Source organism: Leucoraja erinacea, unplaced genomic scaffold (assembly GCF_028641065.1).
Source record: "Leucoraja erinacea ecotype New England unplaced genomic scaffold, Leri_hhj_1 Leri_259S, whole genome shotgun sequence".
Lineage (NCBI taxonomy): Eukaryota > Metazoa > Chordata > Chondrichthyes > Rajiformes > Rajidae > Leucoraja > Leucoraja erinaceus.
Genome location: NW_026576160.1, coordinates 99,765 through 127,500, shown reverse-complemented (window position 1 = coordinate 127,500; position 27,736 = coordinate 99,765). Strand labels below are relative to the sequence as shown.

General features: G+C 48.8%; 1 protein-coding gene across 1 annotated transcript in view; it reads right to left on the bottom strand.

Annotated features, from left to right (window-relative positions):
* The window catches only part of LOC129693319 (small conductance calcium-activated potassium channel protein 3-like), a 92,346-nt gene that overhangs the window by 4,793 nt on the left and 59,817 nt on the right, over positions 1-27,736 (bottom strand). The window contains exons 5-7 of the mRNA XM_055630165.1: positions 12,229-12,339; positions 7,923-8,050; positions 6,528-6,597 (exon numbers count right to left, since the gene is read on the bottom strand). Of these exons, the coding sequence (XP_055486140.1) occupies positions 6,528-6,597; positions 7,923-8,050; positions 12,229-12,339 (309 nt within the window). The remainder of the gene's footprint in view (positions 1-6,527; positions 6,598-7,922; positions 8,051-12,228; positions 12,340-27,736) is intronic.

Genomic DNA, 27,736 nt, shown 5'->3' with positions numbered 1-27,736 from the left:
ATTCCACACAGCTACCACTCTCTGAGTAAAGAAGTTCCCCCTCATGTTACCCCTAAACTTCAGTCCTTAATTCTCATGTCATGTCCCCTTGTTTGAATCTTCCCTACTCTCAGTGGGAAAAGCTTTTCCACGTCAACTCTGTCTATCCCTCTCATCATTTTAAAAACCTCTATCAAGTCCCCCCTTAACCTTCTGCGCTCCAAAGAATAAAGCCCTAACTTGTTCAACCTTTCTCTGTAACTTAGTTGCTGAAACCCAGGCAACATTCAACAACACATCTTTCATTCATTTCATACGGTTATAAGTGATAGGAGCAGAATTAGGCCATTCGGCCCATCAAGTCTACTCCGCCATTCAATCATGGCTGATCTGTCTCTCCCTCCTAACCCCATTCTCCTGCCTTCTCCCCATAACCCCTGACACCCGCACTAATCAAGAATTAGTTCCATATATCTCTACATCACAGTCTACATCTCTTGTTTCCCTCTCCCCTGACTCTGTCTGAAACATAGAAACATAGAAATTAGGTGCAGGAGTAGGCCATTCGGCCCTTCGAGACTGCACCGCCATTCAATATGATCATGGCTGATCATCCAACTCAGTATCCCGTACCTGCCTTCTCTCCATACCCCCTGATCCCCTTAGCCACAAGGGCCACATCTAACTCCCTCTTAAATATAGCCAATGAACTGTGGCCTCAACTACCCTCTGTGGCAGAGAGTTCCAGAGATTCACCACTCTCTGTGTGAAAAAAGTTCTTCTCATCTCGGTTTTAAAGGATTTCCCCCTTATCCTTAAGCTGTGACCCCTTGTCCTGGACTTCCCTAACATCGGGAGCAATCTTCCTGCATCTAGCCTGTCCAACCCCTTAAGAATTTTGTAAGTTTCTATAAGATCCCCTCTCAATCTCCTAAATTCTAGAGAGTATAAACCAAGTCTATCCAGTCTTTCTTCATAAGACAGTCCTGCCATCCCACGAATCAGTCTGGTGAACCGTCTCTGTACTCCCTCTATGGCAATAATGTCCTTCCTCAGATTTGGAGACCAAAACTGTACGCCCCGTCTTCACCCCGTCCTTCCCTCCCGAGATGCTGCCCGTCCCGCTGAGTTACTCCAGCATTTTGTGTCTATCTTCGGTTTAAACCGGCATCTGCAGTTCCTTCCCTCAACACTTGTAGTTTAATGCCAACACCACCTGATGGCGCCAAACCCTCACTAAACCCAAATACTTAGATCAACCTGTCTCTCAGAAAAGCACAGAGTGCTGGAGTAACTCAGCGGGTGCAGCAGCATCTATGGAGCTAAGGAAATAGGTAACGTTTCGGGTCGAAACCCTTCCGGGTTTCGGCCCGAAACGTTGCCTATTTCCAGAAGGGTTTCGGCCCGAAACGTTGCCTATTTCCTTTGCTCCATAGATGCTGCTGCACCATAACTCAGCGGGTCAGGCAGCATCTGTGGAGAACATGGATAGGTGACGTTTCACAGAGTGCTGGAGTAACTCAGTGGGTCAGGCAGCATCTGTGGAGAACATGGATAGGTGACGTGTCACAGAGTGCTGGAGTAACTCAGTGGGTCAGGCAGCATCTGTGGAGAACATGGATAGGTGACGTTTCACAGAGTGCTGGAGTAATTCAGCGGGTCAGGCAGCATCTGTGGAGAACATGGATAGGTGCTGTTTCAGTTCAGGACTCTTCTTCAGAGTTAAACGTTATTCCCTGTATCCTGTATCTGTCCACTGTGGACGGCTCGATTGTGATCATGTGTTGTCTTTCCGCTGACTGGATAGCAGGCAACAAAAGCTTTTCACCGGACCTCGGTACACGGGACAGTAAACTAAACTGTGAACACCTCCACCCTATCTGCCCCCCACCACCATCCCTGGCAGCACGATCCTGGCCTCCACCGCAAATCCACAGGTTATAGGGGTAGAATGAGGCCATTCGGCCCCTCGCGTCTACTCTGCCATTCAATCCTGGCTGACGTCTGTCTCCCAATCCTGCCTTCTCCCCATAACCCTCGACACCCGTTCTCATCGAGAACTTTTGTCTGTCTCTGCCTTAAAAAATATCCACTGCCCTCTGTGGCAGGGAATTCCACAAATTCACAACTCTCTGGGTGAAAAAGGTTTTTTCTCACCTCAGTCTTAAATGGCCTCCCCTTTATTCTAAGACTGTGTGTGTGGCCCCTGGTTCTGGACTCGCCCAACATTGGGAACATTTTTCCTGCATCTAGCTTGTCCAGTCCTTTTATAATTTTATATGTTTCTATAAGATCCCCCCTCTCATCCTTCTAAACTCCAGTGAATACAAGCCTAGTCTTTTCAATCTTTCCTCATATGACAGTCCCGCCATCCCAGGGATCGATCTGGTGAACCTACGCTGCACTGCCTCAATCACAAGGATGTCCTTCCTCAAATTAGGAGAGCAAAACTGTACGCAATGCTCCAGATGTGGTCTCACCAGAGCCCTGTACAACTGCAGAAGAACCTACGCTGCACCCTTAACAAATTTATATGTTTCAATGAGATGCCCTCTCATCCTTCTAAACTCCAGAGTGTACAAGCCCAGCTGCTCCATTCTCTCAGCATATGACATTCCCGCCATCCCGGGAATTAACCTGGTGAACCTACGCTGGGCTCCCTCAATAGCAAGAATGTCCTTCCTCAAATTAGGGGACCAAAACTGTACACAATACACCAGGTGTGGTCTCACTAGGGTTCTGTACAACTGCAGAAGGACCTCTTTACTCCTATACTGAAATCCTCTTGTTATGAAGGCCAACATGCCGTTAGCTTTCTTCACTGCCTGCTGTACCTGCAAGCCAACTTTCGGTGACCGGTGTACAGGGACACCCAGGTCCTGCTGTACCTCCCCGTTAAAGGGCCGAATGGCCTGCTCCTGCACCGATTTTCTGGGCTAGATTCTGTGTGATTCAGGTACTGACTCTCAGCCAGCTGTTAGAAAGGCTTCCTGATTGAATGATGGGAAGGATTGCAATAGAATTGCAGTTGCCATGGCCACGAAGTGAAGGTGGAGGTGAGAGGGGAGAGAGTGGAATGATTTGGAGCGCTGAATGTAATTATCTCCGGCAGAGGCTGAGAGGCTGCGGGTTTAATCCACTAATAATTCAACCTTGCTCTAAACTCTTGCTTAATGCAGCTCCCGGACTTCAGACTAATCCTCTCGTTACGCCCGGGCCCCGAATCCCGCACTGGGTAAAGTCGCCGTGCGTTCACCACAACTGCCGCCACGCCTTGAATGGAAAACCCGTCTCCCACACGGACCAACACTGGTCTCAGAGACACACGGAGCGGAAACAGGCCCTTCGGCCCGACTCACCCATGCTGGCCAACATGCCCCATCTACACTAGTCATAGAGTGATACATTGTGGAAACAGGCCCTTCGACCCAACTTGCCCAGCCTAGCCAACATGCCCCATCTACACTAGTCATAGAGTGATACAGTGGAAACAGGCCCTTCGACCCGACTCACCCATGCAAGCCAACATGCCCCATCTACACTAGTCATAGAGTGATACAGTGTGGAAACAGGCCCTTCGACCCAACTTGCCCAGCCTAGCCAACATGCCCCAGCTACACTAGTCATAGAGTGATACAGTGTGGAAACAGGCCCTTCGGCCAGACTCACCCATGCTGGCCAACATGCCCCATCTACACTAGTCCCACCTGCCCGCGTTTGGTCCATATCCCTCCAAACCTGTCCTATCCATGTACCTGTCTGTTTCTTAAACGTTGGATGTTAAGAGGACATGACTTCAGAATTAAGGGACAGAAGTTTAGGGGTAATATGAGGGGGAACTTCTTTACGCAGAGAGTGGTGGCGATGTGGAATGAGCTCCCAGTGGAAGTGGTGGAGGCAGGTTCATTGGTATCATTTAAAAATAAATTGGATAGGCATATGGATGAGAAGGGAATGGAGGGTTATGGTACGAGTGCAGGCAGGTGGGACTAAGGGGAAAAAAAATTGTTCGGCATGGACTTGTAGGGCCGAGATGGCCTGTTTCCGTGCTGTACGTGTTATATGGTTATATGGTTGGGATAGTCCCAGCCTCAACTACCTCCTCCGGCAGCTCGTTCCATACACCCACCACCCTCGAAAAGTGTGGAAAAGTTACCCCTCAGATTCCTATTCAATCTTTTCCCCTTCACCTTGAACCCATGTCCTCTGGTCCTCGATTCCCCTACCCTGGGCAAGAGAAAGCAGGGAGTCTGCGGAAGGACTTGGACAGGTTGGGAGAGTGGGCAGAGAAGTGGCAGATGGAATATAGTGTGGCAAAGTGTGGAGTCCTTCATTGTGGAGTCGTTCAGGGATAAGATGGATTTGAGACCCTTCTTCAAACTGAGAGTCGGGGGGAAGGGAAACGAGAGATATAGCTGGTGATATAGAAAATATAGAACAAATACTTGATTAGTATGTCTGTCAGGGGTTGTGGGGAGAAGGCAGGAGAATGGGGTTGGGAGGGAGAGATAGATCAGGAGACAGACACAAAGAACTGGAGTAACTCGGTGGGACAGGCAGCATTTCTGGAGAGAAGGAATGGGTGATGTTTCGGGTTGAGACCCTTCTTCAGACAGAAATAGATCAGCCTTAACCTTAACTGAATGGCGGGGAGGTGTGTCAAGTCAAGTCAAGTCAAGTTTATTTGTCACATACACATACGAGATGTGCAGTGAAATGAAAGTGGCAATGCTCGCGGACTTTTGTGCAAAAGACAAACAACAAAACAACCAAACAAATTATAAACACAATCATAACACACATATTCTTTTACATAATAAATAATGGAAGGAAAAACGTTCTGTAGAGTTAGTCCCTGGTGTGTGTGTGTGTGTGTGTGTGTGTGTGTGTGTGTGTGTGTGTGTGTGTGTGTGTGTGTGTGTGTGTGTGTGTGTGTGTGTGAGTGTGTGTGTGTGTGTGTGTGTGTGTGTGTGTGTGTGCGTGAGTGAGTGTGTGTGTGTGCGTGAGTGTGTGTGTGTGTGTATATATATATAGGTGGAGACAACAGGTACAGGAGTAGGCCATTCAGCCCTTCGAGCCAGCACCGCCACTCAATGTAATCATGGCTGATCATCTACAATCAGTACCCCGTTCCTGCCTTCTCCCCATATCCCCTGACTCTGCTATCTTTTAAGAGCCCTATCTAGCTCTCTCTTGAAAGCATCCAGAGAACCGGCCTCCACCGCCCTCTGAGGCAGAGAATTCCACATACCCACAACTCTCTGTGAGAAAAAGTGTTCCCCGTCTCCATTCTAAATGGCTTACCCCTTATTCTTAAATTGTGTGTGGCCCCAGGTTCTGGACTCCCCCAACATCGGGAACATGGTTTCCTGCCTCTAGCGTGTCCAAACACTTAACAATCTTATATGTTTCATTAAGATATCCTCTCATCCTTCTAAATTCCAGAGTGTACAAGCCCAGCTGCTCCATTCTCTCAACATATGACAGTCCCGCCATCCTGGGAATTAAACTAGTGAACCTACGCTGCACTCCCTCGATAGCTATATATATATATATATCTATATTACAAAAAGTCTGATCTTGACTGCTTTTGACTCACTGTGCTGCGATTTCCGAGAGAACGCCGCCACCTACGGCCGTGATTTCTGGCCACCTCGCTCAGAGCCCCTCTCCGCCTTCCTGGACCAGAGGATTTTTCCCATCAATGAAAAATCAGAGAGATATGAATGTTTTTTTTTTTTAATGCCATTCTCTCTGCTGCCCCTGCTGGAGGGAGGGGGAGGGACTATAAAACCAGGAAGTGGAGTGCCTCACTCAGTCTCTGCAAGATGGAGGAAGCCAGAGGGTCACGTCTCTCACCAGCTCTGGTGAACACTGGAACACTCTGTCTACTCAACTGTGAGTGCCCAGTTAATTGGTATATTTAAAATGCAAATATGGTGGGTTTCGTTGCATTTAAGTTGTCTCTGGGTACTGTACACTGACAGGTACAATACTGAAATTGGATGATCAGCCATGAAATTGAATCTGAATCTGGTTTGAAGTAAAAAGGCACTGCCTGCAAATTGTTGTTTGGGGGGTTTGGGTTGAAGTAAAAAGGCACTGCCTGCAAATGGTTGTTTGGGGGGTTTGGGTTGAAGTAAAAAGGCACTGCCTACAAATGGTTGTTTGGGGGGTTTGGGTTGAAGTAAAAAGGCACTGCCTGCAAATGGTTGTTTGGGGGGGTTTTGGGTTGAAGTAAAAAGGCACTGCCTGCAAATGGTTGTTTGGGTTGAAGTAAAAAGGCACTGCCTGCAAATGGTTGTTTGGGGGGTTTGGGGGTTAAGGGAAAAGAGTCCCCCCCCCACCCCACTGGCCACCAATATTGGAATTGGTGGAGAGGTGGAATATTGCGTCGAGGGACCAGCCCTCCCGTGTGAACATAGGACCCAACGGGTCCCACTTAGTCTAGTATATATATATATACACGCACACACTCCTGCTCCTATCACTTATGAGCTTATGAGAGAGATGGCAAGAATGTATGTTGTGTTCCCCACACCCGTTACCTTTGAGAGGTCAACCAGAGAGTTTGCCTGGTCAGTCAGTTTCCTCTGTTCCATCTTCACATTACGAAGCCTGGGGGGGGAAACACAGGGAACACACAGAGTTTTAAACCATCCTCCCACAACCAGAGAGCAGAGTTGTGGACAGTTGCAGCCCAGACCATCACACACACACACACACCGACCTCCCTCCCATCGCCTCCATCTACACCTCACGCTGCCTCGGCAAGGCCAGCAGCATCATCGCGGACCAGTCTCACCCCCGGTCACTCCCTCTTCTCCCCACCCCTTTAAAGCGGATAAATGTGAGGTTATCCACTTTGGTAGGAAAAACAGGAAGGCAGATTACTATCTAAATGGCGTCAAGTTGGGAAAAGGGGAAGTACAACGGGATCTGGGGGTCCTTGTACATCAGTCTACGAAAGTAAGCATGCAGGTACAGCAGGCAGTGAAGAAAGCGAATGGCATGTTGGCCTTTATAACAAGAGGAATCAAATATAGGAGCAAAGAGGTCCTTCTGCAGTTGTACAGAACCCTAGTGAGACCACACCTGGAGTATTGTGTGCAGTTTTGGTCCCCTAATTTAAGGAAAGACATTCTTGATATTAAGGGAGTGCAGCGTAGGTTCACCAGGTTAATTCCTGGGATGGCGGGAATGTCATATGCTGAGAGAATGGAGCAGCTGGGCTTGTACCCTCTGGAGTTTAGAAGGATGAGAGGGCATCTCATTGAAACATATAAATTTGTTAAGGGTTTGGACACGCTAGAGGCAGGAAACATATTCCCGATGTTGGGAGTCCAGAACCAGGGGCCACACACAGTTTAAAACATAGAAACATAGAAAATAGGTGCAGGAGTAGGCTATTCGGCCCTTCGAGCCTGATTCAATATGATCATGGCTGATCATCCAAGTCAGTATCCTGTACCTGCCTTCTCTCCATACCCCCTGATCCCTTTAGCCACAAGGGCCACATCTAACTCCCTCTTAAATATAGCCAATGAACTGTGTGCCCTCAACTACCTTCTGTGGCAGAGAATTCCACAGATTCACCGCTCTCTGTGTGAAATAAGAATAAGGGGTCGGCCATTTAAAACGGAGACGAGGAAACGCTTTTTCTCACAGCGAGTGGTGAGTCTGTGGAATTCTCTGCCTCAGAGGGCGGTGGAGGCCGGTTCTCTGGAGAGAATTCTTTCAAGAGAGAGCTAGATAGGTCTCTTAAAGATAGCGAGAGAGAGTCAGGGGATATGGGGAGAAGGCAGGGGATGATTGGGCACTGATTGGGGATGATCAGCCGTGATCACATTGAATGGCGGTGCTGGCTCGAAGGGCTGAATGGCCTCTACTCCTGCAACTATTGTCTACTGAAGGCGAGAGTAGCAAGGACTGTGCAGACTCACTGGTGGATGGCTTGCAGGAATTTCCTCTGGTGCTTCCTCACTTTGGCATGGTCGATCTTCTTCAGCAGCTTGGTGTGTTTGTAGATGAGCCAGGTCTCCCGCAAGACATTGGCAGCCGCGTTCTTGATCTGTGGATCCAGCGGCAGGAGGCAACGATAAGATTCGGGAAGGGAACAGAAGGCAAGTCACAAAACGGTGGGGCAGCGGGTAGAGCCGGCGCCGGAGACACGGGTTCCATCCCGACTGCGGGGGGGGCTGTCCGTGCGGAGTTTGCACGTTCTCTCCCCGTGGGTTTTCCCCGAGAACTTCGGTTCCCTCCCACACTCCGAAGGCGTGCAGGTTTGTAGTAGGTATGTTGCAAAACGTACCTGAAGCGTCGCTGAAAATCTGTCCCAGCCCGTGTGCGCGATTTTGGCGCCGTTTAGAGGGGGGCGGGTTTAAAACGCGATTTTCCCTAGGCTGTTCAAATCGAGGTTTTTCAGCCTAGTTAATTATTAACGAAAAATCGCTGGAAGATTCCCTTGCTTGAGCTATTATTAGTTTTAAGGGCTTTATTTAATTGTTATAGTAGGTTAAAAATTAACCTCTAAACCCCCGACCGCCGACAACGGGCCGGATCGCATACAGGGGAAAACGGAAGGTAGGCTGTTTATTTTTACGTTAAAAAGGGTTTCTTAAGATCCCTTTATACAAAATTTAATGTTGCGAGTAGCTAATTTTGGGCCCATTATATCCTGCAGTATTTTTCTGGGCATTTGGGGCACAAATCTACCGCAATGTGAACGTTCTAAACCAGCGCATTCACAGGAACCCACTAGAAAGCTGATTTAAATGGACTTTAATTTATAGCAATTAAACACTAAATTCCTTCCATTTGGCCTATAAATTAATGTAAATGAGATTTAACAATCATGTTTTATTGTGAATTATTTGTGAATATTATTTGGACACTTAGGCTATTTAAAAACGTTAATCATTTATTAAGAAATGGATAGATGTTTAGATCTAGTAATTGAAGTTTGAAATTAGCTACACTTGGATAACTAACTAATTATATGCTTTAATTTCAGGTCCTCCAAGTAAGATTAATTTATATTTGTTTCAGAATGGTTCAAACTATGATAACTGAAAATTTCATTCAGTTCTCTTAATTTTTAAGAAAGGTATGGGCTTTTGACTGTCCACGATCACAGCTTTTTTGTCTTGTCCATAGAAAATCAATAGGGAACAAGATGCTAATTTCCGAGTATGAAAATGGCCATAACTTTTTAAATACTTGAGATATGAAAGTGAATTAGGTGTCAAATTAATCTTATTTGTATGCTTTATCTGGTGGGATAAATTGCAGACTTGATTTTTAAAATCTCAAAATGTTGTAACATTGCTATTTGTAGGTTAATTGGCCTGGTGTAAAAGTAAATTGCCCCTGGTGTGTGTAGGATAGTGTTCGTGTGCGGGGATCGCTGGTCGGCACGGACTCAGCGGGCCTGTTTCCACGCCGTATCTCTAAAGTCTGAGGTAAAAAAAAAAAAACATTTGGACACCAAAGCCAATTAACCTAAAAACCGACACGTCTTTGGAGTGTGGGAGGAAACCGAAGATCTCGGGGGAAACCCGCGCAGGTCACGGGGAGAGAACGTGCAAACTCCGTACAGGCAGCACGCGTAGTCGGTGTATGTGTTAATTGTCCCTCGTGGGTGTAGGAATGATGTTAATGTGCGGGGGATTGCTGGTCGGCACAGACCCAGCAGGCCGAAGGGCCTGTTTCAGTGCTGTATCTCTAAACTAACTCAGCGGGACAGGCAGCATCTCTGGAGGGAAGGAGTGGGTGACATTCAGACTGGTCTGAAGAAGGGTCTCGACCCTCTTATTGAAACATAAGGAAAGTAGACTATTATCTAAATGGTGGCCGACTAGGAAAATGGGAGATGCAGTGAGACCTGGGTGTCATGGTACACCAGTCATTGAAGGTAGGCATGCAGGTGCAGCAGGCAGTAAAGAAAGAGAATGGTATGTTAGCTTTCATTGCAAAAGGATTTGAGTATAGGAGCAGGGAGATTCTACTGCAGTTGTACAGGGTCTTGGTGAGACCACACCTGGAGTATTGCGTCCAGTTTTGGTCTCCAAACCTGAGGAAGGACATTATTGACATAGAGGGAGTGCAGAGAAGGTTCACCAGACTGATTCCTGGGATGTCAGGACTGTCTTATGAAGAAAGACTGGATAGACTTGGTTTATACTCTCTAGAATTTAGGAGATTGAGAGGGGATCTTATAGAAACTTACAAAATTCTTAAGGGGTTGGACAGGCTAGATGCAGGAAGATTGTTCCCGATGTTGGGGAAGTCCAGGACAAGGGGTCACAGCTTAAGGATAAGGGGGAAATCCTTTAAAACCGAGATGAGAAGAACTTTTTTCACACAGAGAGTGGTGAATTTCTGGAACTCTCTGCCACAGAGGGTAGTCGAGGCCAGTTAATTGGCTATATTTAAGAGGGAGTTAGATGTGGCCCTTGTGGCTAAGAGGATCAGGGGATATGGAGAGAAGGCAGGTACGGGATACTGAGTTGGATGATCAGCCATGATCATATTGAATGGCGGTGCAGGCTCGAAGGGCCGAATGGCCTACTCCTGCACCTAATTTCTATGTTTCTATGTCATATAAGATTGTTAAGGGTTTGGACACACTGGAGTTTAGAAGGATGAGAGGACATCTTAAGAGTTTGGACACACTAGAGGCAGGAAACATGTTCCCGATGTTGGGGGAGTCCAGAACCAGGGGCCACACACACACAGTTTAAGAATAAGGGGTAAGCCATTTAGAACGGAGACGAGGAAACACTTTTTCTCACAGAGAGTGGTGAGTCTGTGGAATTCTCTGCCTCAGAGGGCGGTGGAGGCCGGTTCTCTTGGATACTTTCAAGAGAGAAAGAGAGGATGTGTCAGAAATATGTTTGCATCATTTATTTCCTGAGAGAATTATCTAAAAAACGATTTGATGCAAGGTCAAAATTGCACATTCAAACCGAGTCAGGGGATGTGTGGAGAAGGCAGGAACGGGGTACTGATTGGGGATGATCAGCCATGATCACGTTGAATGGCGGCGCTGGCTCGAAAGGCCGAATGGCTTCCTCCGGCACCTATTGTCTATTGTAACGTTACCCATTCCTCCATGCCCAGAGATGCTGCCTGTCCCGCTGAGTTGCTTCAGTATTTTTTGTGTCTATCTTTGGTGTAAACCAGCGAGCTGTTGGAGCGAGAGGGAGTGTTCGTATATCATTCCTCTGCAGTGTCTTAAATTACCAGCCTGATCCCAGGGTGTGGCCCAAGTGTGTGTGTGTTGAGTTATTTTCTGCAGTTCTATATCTGGTAAACCCCCCCCCCCCACCCCACCCCACCCCGGATTTATTTATGTGAGTGAAGACACATATTTCTGGGCGGCACGGTGGCGCAGCGGTAGAGTCGCTGCCTCACGGCGCCAGAGATCCCGACTACGGGCGCTGTCTGTACGGAGTTTGCACGTTCTCCCCGTGACCTGCGTGGGTTTTCTCCGGGTGCTCCGGTTTCCTCCCACACTCTTAAAAACGTGCGGGTTTGTAGGTTAATTGGCTTTGGTATAAATGTAAATTGTCCCCTAGTGTGTGTGTGTCTAGGTTAGAGATTTTTTGTTTAGTTCAGAGATACAGCGCGGAAACAGGCCCTTCCGCCCACCGTGCCCGTGTGTGTGTGTGTGTGTAGGATAGTGTTATGGCCACGTCCCACTGTACGAGTTCATTCCAAGAGCCCTCCCGAGTTTAAAAAAAATCAAACTCGCGGTGAGGTCGCGGAGAATGAACGTAGCGGGTACGTCGGAGCCCGGGGACGTCCCTTAGCGGCTCGTGACGCTAACGGCGGGTACTCGGGAAGACTCGCTAACGGCGGGCAAGCACGGGAAGACACGTGTGAAGATTTTTCAACATGTCCACGAGAGCCCGGAGTACCGACGAGCGGCCATTACCGTAAATCTCCGAGTTCGAATCGGGGGGCAAACTCGGGGAGAGCTCTTGGAATGAACTCGTACAGTGGGACGGAGGTTTTAGTGTGCGGGGATCGCTGGTCGGCGCGGACTCGGCGGGCCGCAGGGCCTCTATCCACGCTGTACGTCCATCCATCTTTCTCTCTCTTTCTCTCCATCTCTCTCTCTTTCTTTCTTTCAGTCAGGGTGGTCGGGGCCGGAGTCCTTACCCTCGTGGCTGGCTTGGGTAAGTGTGTGTGGTGTGGGGTCAGGGGTCAATGTGTGTGTGGGGTCAGGGGTCAGGGGGTGATTACCCGCTTGGTCAGCTGCGTGTCCATCATGAAGTTATGCACATGTTTCTCGGCCCTGGTCAGCTCCAGTTTCCTTGCAACGACAGCCACCACCAAGGCCGTGCAGCCCGCACCCTGGCAGTGAGAGAGGGAGAGAGGGGGGACAGTCAGAGTAAACGAGCAAAGGAAACATAGAAACATAAACATAGAAATTAGGTGCAGGAGTAGAGGCCATTCGGCCCTTCGAGCCTGCACCATTCGCCATTCAATATGATCATGGCTGATCATCCAACTCAGTATCCCGTACCTGCCTTCTCTCCATACCCCCTGATCCCCTTTAGCCACAAGGGCCACATCTAACTCCCTCTTAAATATAGCCAATGAACTGTGTGGCCTCGACTACCCTCTGCGGCAGAGAGTTCCAGAGATTCACCACTCTCTGTGTGAAAAAAGTTCTTCTCATCTCGGTTTTAAAGGATTTCCCCCCTTATCCTTAAACTGTGTGTGTGTGGCCCCTTGTCCTGGACTTCCCCAACATCGGGAACAATCTTCCTGCATCTAGCCTGTCCAACCCCTTAAGAATTTTGTACGTTTCTATAAGATCCCCTCTCAATCTCCTAAATTCTAGAGAGTATAAACCGAGTCTATCCAGTCTTTCTTCAAAGGAGAGCGATCAATAAAAAGCCCTGTGTGAATCAGCTGGCCCGACACGTGATCAATCAATAAGAGATTTAGAGTGGAGAGAAGGAGGGGAGGTAGAAGAATCTATTCGCGGGCGGGCAGGGAATGTTCCCCCGTCGGGAATACTCACGGCCGAGACACTGTGTTCAAACTATAATTCTCCGCGCTGTCTCCCAGTTCCCTGGGGCCAGCGATCGGCCAGGCAGCGACACTAAACACAGCTGATGCTTCTCACTCACCGACACCATTCCCTGGGATTTTCCAGCCCGGCCTCTCAGTCTGAAAGAAGGGTCTCGACGTATTTTTTCACACAGAGAGTGGTGAATCTCTGGAACTCTCTGCCACAGAGGGTAGTTGAGGCCACACAGTTCATTGGCTATATTTAAGAGGGAGTTAGATGTGGCCCTTGTGGCTAAGGGGATCAGGGGGTATGGAGAGAAGGCAGGTACGGGATACTGAGTTGGATGATCAGCCATGATCATATTGAATGGCGGTGCAGGCTCGAAGGGCCGAATGGCCTACTCCTGCACCTAATTTCTATGTTCCTATGACCCGAAACATCGTCACCCCTTCCTCCTCCTCCTCCTCCAGAGATGCTACCCGTCCCCACCGAATTACTCCAGCTTTTTACGTGTCCGCATTTGGTTTAAACCACTGCGTCTGCAGTTCCTTCCTGCACGGTTTGCTCGGTTTGACTGACTTGCTTGGGGCAGCCCACAGGGGCGCAGCGGGTAGAGCTGCTGCCTCACAGCGCCAGAGACACGGGTTCCATCCCGTACGGAGTTTGTTTCTACGTTCTCCCCGTGACCTGCGTGGCCTTCCTTTCCGAAGGGGACGAGGAGGGGAATTCTTTCGCCAGAGGGGTGGGGAATCTGTGGGATTCTTTCCCAATTATAGGAAGGATGTCAACAAAATAGAGAGAGTACAGAGGAGATTTACTAGAATGTTGCCTGTGTTTCAACAACTAAGTTACAGAGATAGGTTGAATAAGTTAGGTCTTTATTCTCTGGAGCGCAGAAGGTTAAGGGGGGACTTGATAGAGGTCTTTAAAATGATGAGAGGGATAAACAGAGTTGATGTGGACAAGCTTTTCCCTTTGAGAATAGGGAAGATTCAAACAAGAGGACATGACTTCAGAATTAAGGGACAGAAGTTTAGGAGTAACATGAGGGGGAACTTCTTTACTCAGAGAGTGGTAGCGGTGTGGAATGAGCTTCCAGTGGAAGTGGTGGAGGCAGGTTCGTTGGTATCATTTAAAAATAAATTGGATAGGCATATGGATGAGAAGGGAATGGAGGGTTATGGTATGAGTGCAGGCAGGTGGGACTAAGGGGAAAAAAAGATGTTCGGCACGGACTTGTAGGGCCGAGATGGCCTGTTTCCGTGCTGTAATTGTTATATGGTTTGCCACAGACGGCTGTGGAGGCCACAAGTCAGTGGATATATTTGAGGCAGAGATAGATAGATTGTTGATTAGTGCGGGTGTCAGGGGAGAAGGCAGGAGGATGGGGTTAGGAGGGAGAGAGATAGATCAGACATGATTGAATGGTGGAGGTGACTTGATGGGCCGAATGGCCTCATTCTACTCCCATCACTATGACCTTATTAAAAGCCCCCCTTAATGCTGTCTGGTGTAGCAGGCCGGTGGGATTGTTAACAATAAGATTATTAAGGGCTTGGACACGCTAGAGGCAGGAAACATGTTCCCGATGTTGGGGGGAGACCAGAACCAGGGGCCACACACACACACAGTTTAAGAATAAGGGGTCGGCCATTGAGAACGGAGACGAGGAAACACTTTTTTCTCACAGAGAGTGGTGAGTCTGTGGAATTCTGTGACTCAGAGGGCGGTTCTCTAGATGCTTTCAAGAGAGAGCTCTTAAAAATAACGGAGTCAGGGGATATGGGGAGAAGGTAGGAACGGGGTACTGATTGGGGATGATCAGCCATGATCGCATTGAATGGCGGTGCAGGCTCGAAGGGCCGAATGGCCTCTACTCCTGCACCTATTGTCTATTAAAAGCTGTCTGATGTAACGGGCTGGTGGGACCAGTGTAGATGCGGCTTCTTGGCTAGCATGAGCAAGTTGGGCCGAAGGGCCTGTTCAATCGCTGCGTGACTCTAACAGACGTCCATGCATAAACTCTAATTTATGAAGCAATCATCGTGTTCAATAATTGCTCTCAAAGCCCGACTATTAGGAACTAGCTGTATCCCACACCACGGAAGCCATTTCAAAAGAATTATGAATGTTTCTTACGGGGAATAAAATTCTTTACATACATGAAATATTAAACTAAGGATTTATCTCCCTGCTTGTCCTAGTGACGTCAAAGGCTTGAATAATTCCTCAAACTTTTCATTTCATAAGCACCATTCGTGATTGCATATTAGATAAAATTGCTGGAGAAACTCAGCGGGCGAGGCAGCATCTATGGAGCGAAGGAATAGGCGACGTTTCAGGTCGAGGCCAGAAAGGGTCTCATAGAAACATAGAAATTAGGTGCAGGAGTAGAGGCCATTCGGCCCTTCGAGCCTGCACCGCCATTCAATATGATCATGGCTGATCATCCAACTCAGTATCCCGTACCTGCCTTCTCTCCATACCCCCTGATCCCCTTGGCCACAAGGGCCACATCTAACTCCCTCTTAAATATAGCCAATGAACTGGCCTCGACTACCCTCTGTGGCAGAGAGTTCCAGAGATTCACCACTCTCTGTGTGAAAAAAGTTCTCCTCATCTCGGTTTTAAAGGATTTCCCCCTTATCCTTAAGCTGTGACCCCTTGTCCTGGACTTACCCAACATCGGGAGCAATCTTCCTGCATCTAGCCTGTCCAACCCCTTAAGAATTTTGTAAGTTTCTATTAGATCCCCTCTCAATCTCCTAAATTCTAGAGTATAAACCAAGTCTATCCAGTCTTTCTTCATAAGACAGTCCTGCCATCCCAGGAATCAGTCTGGTGAACCTTCTCTGCACTCCCTCTATGGCAATAATGTCCTTCCTCAGATTTGGAGACCAAAACTGTACGCAATACTCCAGGTGTGGTCTCACCAAGACCCTGTACGAACTGCAGTAGAACCTCCCTGCTCCTATACTCAAATCCTTTTGCTATGAAAGCTTTCTTCACTGCCTGCTGCACCTGCATGCCTACTTTCAATGACTGGTGTACCATGACACCCAGTCTCGCTGCATCTCCCCTTTTCCTAGTCAGCAACCATTTAGATAATAGTCTGCTTTCCTGTTTTTGCCACCAAAATGGATAACCTCACATTTATCCACATTATACTGCATCTGCCAAACATTTGCCCACTCACCCGACCCGAAACGTCACCTATTCTTTTGCTCCATAGATGCTGCCTCGCCCGCTCAGTTTCCAGAAGGGTCTCGACCCGAAACGTCACCTATTCCTTCGCTCCATAGATGCTGCTGCACCCGCTGAGTTTCTCCGGCATTTTTTGTCTACCTTCGATTTTCCAGCATCTGCAGTTCCTTCTTAAACACTATAGATTGCATGCTCAATCTCGCACAGAGATAGATCAGCCATGGTTAAATGGCAGAGTAGACTTGATGGGCCGAATGGCCTAATCCCGCTCCTATCACTTATGACCTTATCTATGAACCTGTTCAAAGAATTACCATGGACCATATGAAGAAAGACTGGATAGACTCGGCTTGTACTCGCTAGAACTTAGAAGATTGAGGGGGGGGGGGATCTTATAGAAACGTACAAAATTCTTAAGGGGTTGGACAGGCTAGATGCAGGAAGATTGTTCCCGATGTTGGGGAAGTCCAGAACAAGGGGTCACACAGTTTAAGGATAAGAGGGGAAATCTTTTAGGACCGAGATGAGAAAAAAAAAAATTCACAGAGTAACTCCGGAGTGGTGAATCTCTGTGGACAATAAATTCTTGCCACAGGGAGTACAGAGTTGAGATTCACACAGGACTTTCATATGGCTATATAGAAGAGTACTCACTAGAATTTAGAAGATCTGAAAGGTACCCTTAAGGGGCTGGACAGGCTAGATGCAGGGATTGTTCCCGATATGGAACAAGGGGCCACACAGTTTAAAACATAGAAACATAGAAATTAGGTGCAGGAGTAGGCCATTCGGCCCTTCGAGCCTGCACCGCCATTCAATATGATCATGGCTGATCATCCAACTATGTATCCCGTACCTGCCTTCTCTCTATACCCCCTGATCCCCTTAGCCACAAGGGCCACAAGGGTTTAAGGATAAGAGGGAAGTCTTTTAGGACCGAGATGAGAATCATTTTTTACACTGAGAGTGGTGAATCTGTGGAATTCTCTACCACAGAAGGTAGTTGAGGCCATACAGTTCATTGGCTATATTTAAGAGGGAGTTAGATGTGGCCCTTGTGGCTAAAGGGATCACGGGGTATGGAGAGAAGGCAGGTACGGGATACTGAGTTGGATGATCAGCCATGATCATATTGAATGGCGAATGGTGCAGGCTCGAAGGGCCGAATGGCCTCTACTCCTGCACCTATTTTCTATGTTTCTAAAACTGAATTAAAAAAACGAAAGTGACATTTTCCAAGCCTATGTTTTATCCTGAATTTATTCCCCTCTCCCCAGCTGTCTGACGAGGCTTCGAGAACACGGCAAGGCAAGGCTTTTTAATAAAAGATAATGAGTCCAGTTGCAACACAACTCGATAACTTTCACATGATTACAGAGGGATGACTGAATCCAGCTGACAACCGCAGAGACATAATAATGTTCCTGTTTTCCCAGAATATTTCTTTTAACCCCAAATCTTTTACCGGGTCCATGTAATTTTGTTTATAACCATATAACCATATAACAATTACAGCACGGAAACAGGCCATCTCGGCCCTACAAGTCCGTGCCGAACAAATTTTTTTTTCCCCTTAGTCCCACCTGCCTGCACTCATACCATAACCCTCCATTCCCTTCTCATCCATATGCCTATCCAATTTATTTTTAAATGATACCAATCCACCACTTCCACTGGAAGCTCATTCCACACCGCTACCACTCTCTGAGTAAAGAAGTTCCCCCTCATATTACCCCTCAACTTCTGTCCCTTAATTCTGAAGTCATGTCCTCTTGTTTGAATCTTCCCTATTCTCAAAGGGAAAAGCTTGTCCACATCAACTCTGTCTGTCCCTCTCATCATTTTAAAGACCTCTATCAGGTCCCCCCTTAACCTTCTGCGCTCCAGAGAATAAAGCCCTAACTTATTCAACCTATCTCTGTACCTTAGTTGTTGAAACCCAGGCAACATTCTAGTAAATCTCCTCTGTACTCTCTCTATTTTGTTGACATCCTTCCTATAATTGGGCGACCAAAATTGTACACCATACTCCAGATTTGGCCTCACCAATGCCTTGTACAATTTTAACATTACATCCCAGCTTCTATACTCAGTTTAGTTTAGAGGCACTGCGCGGAAACAGGCCCTTCGGCCCAACCTGCCGATGCCCCATCTACACCAGTCCCACCTGCCCGCCTTTGACCCATATCCCTCTAAGCCTGTGCTATCCATGGACATAGAAACATAGAAAATAGGCGCAGGAGGAGGCCATTCGGCCCTTCGAGCCAGCACCGCCATTCATTGATTGCATGTAGACAAAAATGCTGGAGAAACTCAGCGGGTGAGGCAGCATCTAAGGAGCGAAGGAATAGGCGACGTTTCGGGTCGAGACCCAGAAGGGTCTCGACCCGAAACGTCGCCTATTCCTTCGCTCCGTAGATGCTGCCTCACCCGCTGAGTTTCCAGAAGGGTCTCGACCCGAAAACGTCACCTATTCCTTCGCTCCATAGATGCTGCCTCACCCGCTGAGTTTCCAGAAGAGTCTCAACCCGAAACGTCACCTATTCCTTCGCTCCATAGATGCTGCCTCACCCGCTGAGTTTCCAGAAGAGTCTCAACCCGAAACGTCACCTATTCCTTCGCTCCATAGATGCTGCCTTCGCACATGGCTGATCGTCCCCAGCCAAGAACCCGTGCCTGCCCTCTCCCCATATCCCTCGACTCCACTAGCCCCTAGAGCTCTATCTAACTCTCTCTTAAATCCATCCAGTGATTTGGCCTCCACTGCCCTCTGTGGCAGGGAATTCCACAAATTCACAACTCTCAAAATTCACAATTCTCATGTACCCTGTCCAAATGTTTCTTTTCAGCCTTAGAATACAGTGTGGAAACAGGCCCTTTGGCCCAACCTGCCCTACGCCGACCAACATGTCCCATCTACACCAGTCCCACCTGCCTGCGTTTGGCCCATATCCCTCTGAACATATCCTATCCTTGTACCCGTCCAATTATTTTTTTTTAACCTCAGACTTTAGAGATACAGTGTGGAAACAGTCCATGCTGACCAGAGACAGCGACAGAGACAGTGTTCATGTTGTGGACGACACACACACAGAGGGACACACACACACACACACACACACACACACACAGAGTGACACACACACACACACACACACACACACACACACACACACACACAGGGGGAGACAGTGACAGAGACAGAGACAGAGACACACACACACACAAAAACCAGGAATCCTGCAGCACAGAGACACACACACACACACACAGGGACACACACACACACAGGGGGAGACAGACAGAGACAGAGACAGAGACAGACAGAGGGAGAGAGACACACACACACACACACAGGGGGAGACAGGACAGAGACACAGACACACACACACACACACAGAGACAGAGGGGAGACAGAGACAGACACAGACAGAGACAGAGACAGACAGAGACAGAGACAGAGACAGAGACAGAGACACACAGAGACAGAGACAGAGACACACACACACACAGAGACACACAGGGGGAGACAGAGACAGAGACACACACAGATTCACCACTCTCTGTGTGAAAAAAGTTTCTCTCATCTCGGTTTATAAAGGATTTTCCCCCCCTTTATCCTTAAACTGTGACCCTCTTGTTCTTCTTACTTGGGGCCCAACATCGGGAACATCTTCCTGCATCTAGCCTTCGTCCAACCCCTTAAGAATTTTGTAAGTTTCTATAAGATCCCCCCCTCAATCTTCTAAATTCTAGAGAGTATAAAACTCTCTAGAGGATAGGGATCACATGCGGGGAGGGGCAGCATGGACATTGTGGACCGAAGGGCCTGTTCCTGTGCTGGTCTGCTCCGTTTTCCGCCCAGCGACAGATGGGGAAGTTAACTGATATACATCAGTGGGTGGAACAAACATTAATAAGTATTTCTGCCAGGGACATCCAGCATTCCAGTACAGATTATAATTGGATTTGCGGCAATGGCAGATTTGGGAAATCACTGCAGCAGAGAAACGATTAGATTAATAAACGTGGGCATCTTAGTCCTTATTCACCACCTGCCTCAACGCTGCACGAACACGACATACACATCTTTACTTTGAATGTGTAGGAAAGAACTGCAGCTGCTGGTTTAAATCGAAGATAGACACAAAGCGCTGGAGTAACTCAGCGGGACAGGCGGCGCCTCTGGAGAGTAGGAATGGGCGACGTTTCGGGTCGAGACCCCTTCTTCAGACTGAGAGTCGGGGAGGGGGAGGGGGCGGGACGGGGATAAAATGTAGTCGGAGACAGTCGGGGAACCGGGAAGGGGGAGGGGATGGAGAGAGAGAGAGGGGAAAAGCAAGGACTACTTGAAGTTGGAGAAGTCAATGTTCATACCACTGGGGTGGAAGTTGCCCAAGGCGAAATATGAGGTGCTGCTCCCCCAATTTGCCAAACGCGGGCAGGTGGGACTAGTGTAGAAGGGGTATGTTGGTCGGTGTGGGCAAGTCGGGCCGAAGGGCCTGTTTCCACACTGTATCACTCTATGACTAGTGTAGATGAGGCATGTTGGCCGGTGTGGGCAAGTTGGGCTGAAGGGCCTGTTTCCACACTGTATCATTCTATGACTAGTGTAGATGGGGCATGTTGGTTAGTAAGGGCAAGTTGGGCCGAAGGGCCTGTTTCCACACTGTATCACTCTATGACTAGTGTAGATGGGGCATGTTGGCCAGTATGAGCAAGTCGGGCCAAAGGGCCTGTTTCCACACTGTATCACTCTATGACTAGTGTAGATGGGGCATGTTGGTTAGTATTAGCAAGTCGGGCCGAAGGGCCTGTTTCCACACTGTATCACTCTATGACATAGAGGGAGTGCAGAGACGGTTCACCAGACTGATTCCTGGGATGTCAGGACTGTCTTATGAAGAAAGACTGGATAGACTTGGTTTATACTCTCTAGAATTTAGAAGATTGAGAGGGGATCTTATAGAAACTTACAAAATTCTTAAGGGTTGGACAGGCTAGATGCAGGAAAATTGTTCCCGATGTTGGGGAAGTCCAGGACAAGGGGTCACAGCTTAAGGATAAGGGGGAAATCCTTTAAAACCGAGATAAGAAGAACTTTTTTCACGCAGAGAGTGGTGAATCTCTGGAACTCTCTGCCACAGAGGGTAGTTGAGGCCACAGTTCATTGGCTATATTTAAGAGGGAGTTAGATGTGGCCCTTGTGGCTAAGGGGATCAGGGGGTATGGAGAGAAGGCAGGTACGGGATACTGAGTTGGATGATCAGCCATGATCATATTGAATGGCGGTGCAGGCTCGAAGGGCCGAATGGCCTCTACTCCTGCACCTAATTTCTATGTTTCTATGTTTCTATGACTAGTGTAGATGGGGCATGTTGGCCGGTGTGAGCAAGTCAGGCCGAAGGGCCTGTTTCCACACTGTATCACTCTATGACTAGTGTAGATGGGGCATGTTGGTTAGTATGGGCAAGTCTGGCCGAAGGGCCTGTTTCCACACTGTATCACTCTATGACTAGTGTAGATGGGGCATGTTGGCTAGTATGGGCAAGTCGGGCTGAAGGGCCTGTTTCCACACTGTATCACTCTATGACTAGTGTGGATGGGGCATGTTGGCTAGGCATGTTGGGCCAAAGGGCCTGTTTCCACACTGTATCACTATGACTAGTGTAGATGGGGCATGTTGGCTAGGCTGGGCAAGTCGGGCCAAAGGGCCTGTTTCCACACTGTATCACTCTATGACATTTAGCACCGGTCGGTGAGTAAATACATCAACCGAAGTACATTGCACTTGGCAGGGGTAGGCCCTAATTAAACGCGTGGACCTCTGGGCAGACAGGCTGCGACGGATTTTTGATGGAACCTACTCTGCTCACTTCCCACTGCGGCCATTGAGCAGATTTCCAAGTGAATTCAATTTACTTCAGAATCGAGTAGTGGAGAGTAAATGGGCTTTCTCGAGAGCCCATCGACTGGAGTGGATCGATACACAGTCTCGCCTGCACTTCATCATCATCTCCTGACCAGCACCTTCAGCAACACGCTGGTCCCACCAAGATGCAGCACAGGAGATCCTTCTCCCCCTGAGGCTATCAAACTGTACAGCCCCTCGACCCGAAACGTCACCTATCCATGTTCTCCCCACAGATGCTGCCTGACCTGCTGAGTTACTCCAGTACTCTGTGAAACGTCACCTATCCATGTTCTCCAGAGATGCTGCCTGACCCGCTGAGTTATGGTGCAGCAGCATCTATGGAGCTAAGGAAATCGGCAACTTTTCGGGCCGAAATCCTTCTGGAAATAGGCAACGTTTCGGGCCGAAACCCTTGTGGGTTTCGGCCCGAAACGTTGCCTATTTCCTTAGCTCCATAGATGCTGCTGCACCCGCTGAGTTACTCCAGCACTCTGTGAAACGTCACCTATCCATGTTCCCCACAGATGCTGCCTGACCCGCTGAGTCACTCCAGCACTCTGTGTAAACCAGCATCTGCAGTTTCTCGTTTCGCTATAGGGAGAGGTGAAGGTTTTGGATCAGTCTGAAGAAGGGCCCAGAGCCCGAAACATGGTCGTCAGGATGGAACCCGAGTGTCTGGCGCTGTGAGGCAGCAGCTCTACCCGCTGCGCCTCCGTGCTCGGAATCCGCCAGCCTTGGCTGCGGGAGACGCAGGTGAACCGCCAACGTTGGAATAACCTCAAGCCGAGCGCAAAGCGCCGGAGAAAGTCGCACCAACACCAACATTTCACGCTGCAATCATCCACGCTCCAAGTCCAAGAGTCACTGTATGACGATATTTAACAGCCTGCGTTCACCAGCGCCACGGGTCTTGGGATGGAGAGGCTGACTTGATATTCTAACGGCTTTCCCTGTGAATTCAATTCATTCCGCTCGGAAGGGTGGCAATCAAACGGCACCACATCCCCTCATCAGGAGCGCCGATGAATAATCATCGCCTGTGAGAAAGCAATTTGCAAATCCTCCTCGCAGTCAAAGGGTTTTCTCTTTTATAAAAGGAGATATTAACCATATAACCATATAACCATTACAGCACGGAAACAGGCCATCTCGGCCCTACAAGTCCGTGCCGAACAATTTTTTTTTCCCCTTAGTCCCACCTGCCTGCACTCATACCATAACCCTCCATTCCCTTCTCATCCATATGCCTATCCAATTTATTTTTAAATGATACCAATGAACCTGCCTCCACCACTTCCACTGGAAGCTCATTCCACACCGCTACCACTCTCTGAGTAAAGAAGTTCCCCCTCATATTACCATATAACCATATAATATAACCATATAACATTACAGCACGGAAACAGGCCATCTCGACCCTTCTAGTCCGTGCCGAACACATAATCTCCCCTAGTCCCATATGCCTGCGCTCAGACCATAACCCTCCATTCCCTTCCCATCCATATGCCTATCCAATTTATTTTTAAATGATACCAACGAACCTGCCTCCACCGCTTCCACTGGAAGCTCATTCCACACCGCTACCACTCTCTAAAGAAGTTCCCCCTCATATTACCCCTAAACTTCTGTCCCTTCATTCTGAAGTCATGTCCTCTTGTTTGAATCTTCCCTATTCTAAAAGGGAAAAGCTTGTCCACATCAACTCTGTATATCCCTCTCGTCATTTTAAAGACCTCTATCAAGTCCCCCCTTAACCTTCTGCGCTTCAGAGAATAAAGACCTAACTTATTCAACCTGTCTCTGTAACTTAGTTGTTGAAACCCAGGCAACATTCTAGTAAATCTGCAACATTCTAGTAAATCTAGTAATTAACACTTTATGTTTAAGAAGGAACTGCAGATGCTGGTGAATGGAAGGTAGACAAAAGTGCTGGAGAAACTCAGCGGGTGCAGCAGCATCTATGGAGCGAAGGAAATAGGCAACGTTTCGGGACGAAACCCTTCTTCAGACTTTAGTTTAGAGATACAGCGTGGAAACAGGCCCTTCGGCCCACCGAGTCCGTGCCGACCAGCGATCCCCTGCACACCAACACCACACACACACACACACACACACACACACACGACAATTTCACATTTATATATACTCCGAGGGCAAGTAACCTATAAACCGGTGATCCTGGAGAAAGCCCACGCAGGTCACGGGGAGAACGTGCAAACTCCGTACAGACAGCACCAGTAGTCGGGATCGAACCCAGGCCTCTGGCGCTGTGAGGCAGCAACTCTACCCCGCTGCCCCACCGTATAAACAAAGATTTTAATACATTGTTATGAAAGTTGGCTTTGCATAGTCCCTGTCACCTCCACACAGAGTGATACAGTGTGGAAACAGGCCCTTCGGCCCAACCTGCCCACACTGGTCAACATGTCCCATCTATGCTAGTCATAGTGATACAGTGTGGAAACAGGCCCTTCGGCCCAACTTGCCCAACCTTGCCAACATGCCCCATTTACGCTAGTCATAGAGCGATACAGCATGGAAACAGGCCCTTCGGCCCAACTTGCCCATCCTAGCCAACATGCCCCATCTACGCTAGTCCCAACTGCCCGCGTTTGGCCCATATCCCTCCAAAACCTGTCCTATCCACGTACCTGCCTAAGTGTTTCTTAAACAATAGACAATAGGCGCAGGAGTAGAGGCCATTCGGCCCTTCGAGCCAGCCCCGCCATTCAGTGTGATCATGGCTGATCATCCCCAATCGGTACCCCGTTCCTGCCTTCTCCCCATATCCCCCGACTCCGCTATCTTTAAGAGTCCTGTCAAGCTCTCTCTTGAAAGCACCCAGAGAACCGGCCTCCACCGCCCTCTGAGGCAGAGGATTCCACAGGTAGTTGTGATAGTCCCAGCCTCAACTCCCTTCCTCAAATTCGGAGACCGATAAACTGCGCACAATACTCCAGGTGCGGTCCCACCAAGGGGGCCTCTACACATGCGATAGATAGGACCTCCTAGCTCCAAAACTCCAACCCCCTCGCTGTGAATGGAGTAACCCACACAGACACACGAGGTATGGAGTTTGATGGCATTGCCCGCTGGAGGGGCCGGAAACTGTGGGGGGGGGGGGGGGGGGGGGGGAAGTGGGGATGTTGGGGGAGCTGTGTCTGGGGGGGATCAGGGAGCAAGGCTCATATTACTTGACACCTCGGAGCGGCTGCCGTGCCGACGAGACCCTCCGACAGCTGGTCCAGGGGTGGGGATGTCTGTCTGTTCTCTCTCTCTCCTCTCCCTCTCTCTCCCATCTCTCTCTCTCCTCTCCTCTCTCCTCTCCTTCCCCCTCTCCCTCTCCCTCTCTCTCTCTCTCCTCTTCTCCTCTCTCTCTCTCTATCCCCTCTCTCTCTCTCTCTCTCTCTCTCTGTCTCTCTCTCTCTCTCTCTCTCTCTCTCTCTCTCTCTCTCTCTCTCTCTCTCTCTCTCTCTCTCTCTCTCTCTCTATCTCTCTCTCTCTCTCTCTCTCTCTCTCTCTCTCTCCCCTCTCTCTCTCTCTCCTCTTCTTTCTCTCTCCCCCTCTCCCCTCTTTCTCTCTCTCTCTCTCTCTCTCTCTCTCTGTCTCTCTCTCTCTCCTCTCTCTCTCTCTCTCTCTCTCTCTCTCCCTCTCTCTCTTTCCCCCCTCTCTCTCCCTCTCTCTCTCTCCCTCTCTCCCTCTCTCTCTCTCTCTCTCTCTCTCTCTATCTCTCCCCCCTCTCTCTCTCTCTCTCGCTCTCTCTGTCTGTCTCTCTCTGTCTCTCCCCTCTCTCTCTCCCTCTCCTTGTCTCTCTACATCTCTCTCCCTCTCTCTGTCTCTCCCCCTCTCTCTCCCTCCCCTCTCCTTGTCTCTATCTCTGTGTGTGTCTGTCTCTCTCTCCCTCCCTCCCCCTCTCTTTGTCTCTGTCTCTGTGTCTGTCTCTCTCTCTCTCTGTCCCTCTCTCTCCCTCGCCCTATCTCTTGGAACTTGCTTTTTCTTTGGAAGTCTCTCCCCAAAATGTCCCTCCTCTCGCTCCCTGTCTCCATCACTCTCTCCATCCCCTCTTCCCCACACTCTCTTTTCTCTTTCTCCTTCATCCACTTTCTCTCTCTCTTTCGTTCTCTCTCTCGCTCCCCTCCCTTTATCCTTCCCCCCCTCTCTCTCCAACCCTAATCTCCCCCACCATCCTCCTACTCCCCTCCCCCTCTCTCTCCCTCTCTCTCTCTCTTTTTGGAGTGTGGGAGGAAACCGGAGCACCCGGCGGAAACCCGCGCAGGTTACGGGGAGCTCGTGCAAACTCCGCGCAGACAGCGCCCGTGGTCGGGATCTTAAACCCGGTTCTGTGGCGCTGTGAGGCAGCAACTCGACATTTATGATCACAGCTGATCATCCACAATCAGTGCCTTCTCTACATATCCCTCGATTCCGTTAGAATCGCTAGAATTTAGAAGATTGAGGGGGGATCTTATAGAAACTTACAAAATTCTTAAGGGGTTGGACAGGCTAGATGCAGGAAGATTGTTCCCGATATTGGGGAAGTCCAGAACAAGGGGTCACATAGTTTAAGGATAAGGGGGAAATCTTTTAGGACCGAGATGAGAAAAACATTTTTCACACAGAGAGTGGTGAATCTGTGGAACTCTCTGCCACAGAAGGTAGTTGAGGCCACAGTTCATTGGCTATATTTAAGAGGGAGTTAGATGTGGCCCTTGTGGCTAAAGGGATCAGGGGGTATGGAGAGAAGGCAGGTACAGGATACTGTTGGATGATCAGCCATGGTCATATTGAATGGCGGTGCAGGCTCGAAGGGCCGAATGGCCTACTCCTGCACCTATTTTCTATGTTTCTATGTTTCAACGTTAGCCCCAAGAGCTAAATCTAACTCTCTCTTGAAAACATCCAGTGAATCGGCCTCCACTGCCTTCTGTGGCAGAGAATTCCACAGACTCACCACTCTCTGGGTGGAAAAGTTTTTCCTCATCTCAGTCCTAAATGGCCGACCCCTTATTCTTAAACTGTGTGTGTGTGTGTGTGGCCCCTGGTTCTGGACTCCCCCAACATGGGGAACAGGTTTCCTGCCTCTAGCGTGTCCAAACCCTTAACAATCTTATACGTTTCAATGAGATTCCCTCTCATCCTTCTAAACTCCAGAGTGTACAAGCCCCTGGTTCTGGACTCCCCCAACATGGGGAACATTTTCCCTGCCTCTAGCGTGTCCAAACCCTTAACAATCTCATATATGTTTCAATGAGATCCCCTCTCATCCTTCTAAACTCCAGAGTGTACAAGCCCCTGGTTCTGGACTCCCCCAACATGGGGAACATTTTCCCTGCCTCTAGCGTGTCCAAACCCTTAACAATCTCATATATGTTTCAATGAGATTCCCTCTCATCCTTCTAAACTCCAGAGTGTACAAGCCCCTGGTTCTGGACTTACCCCAACATGGGGAACATTTTCCCTGCATCTAGCCTGTCCGATCCCTTAAGAATTTCATATGTTTCTACAAGATCCCCTCTCATCCTTCTAAATTCCCAGTGAATACACGCCCAGTCGACCCATTCTTTCATCATATGTCAGTGCCACCATCCCGGGAATTAACCTGGTGAACCTAC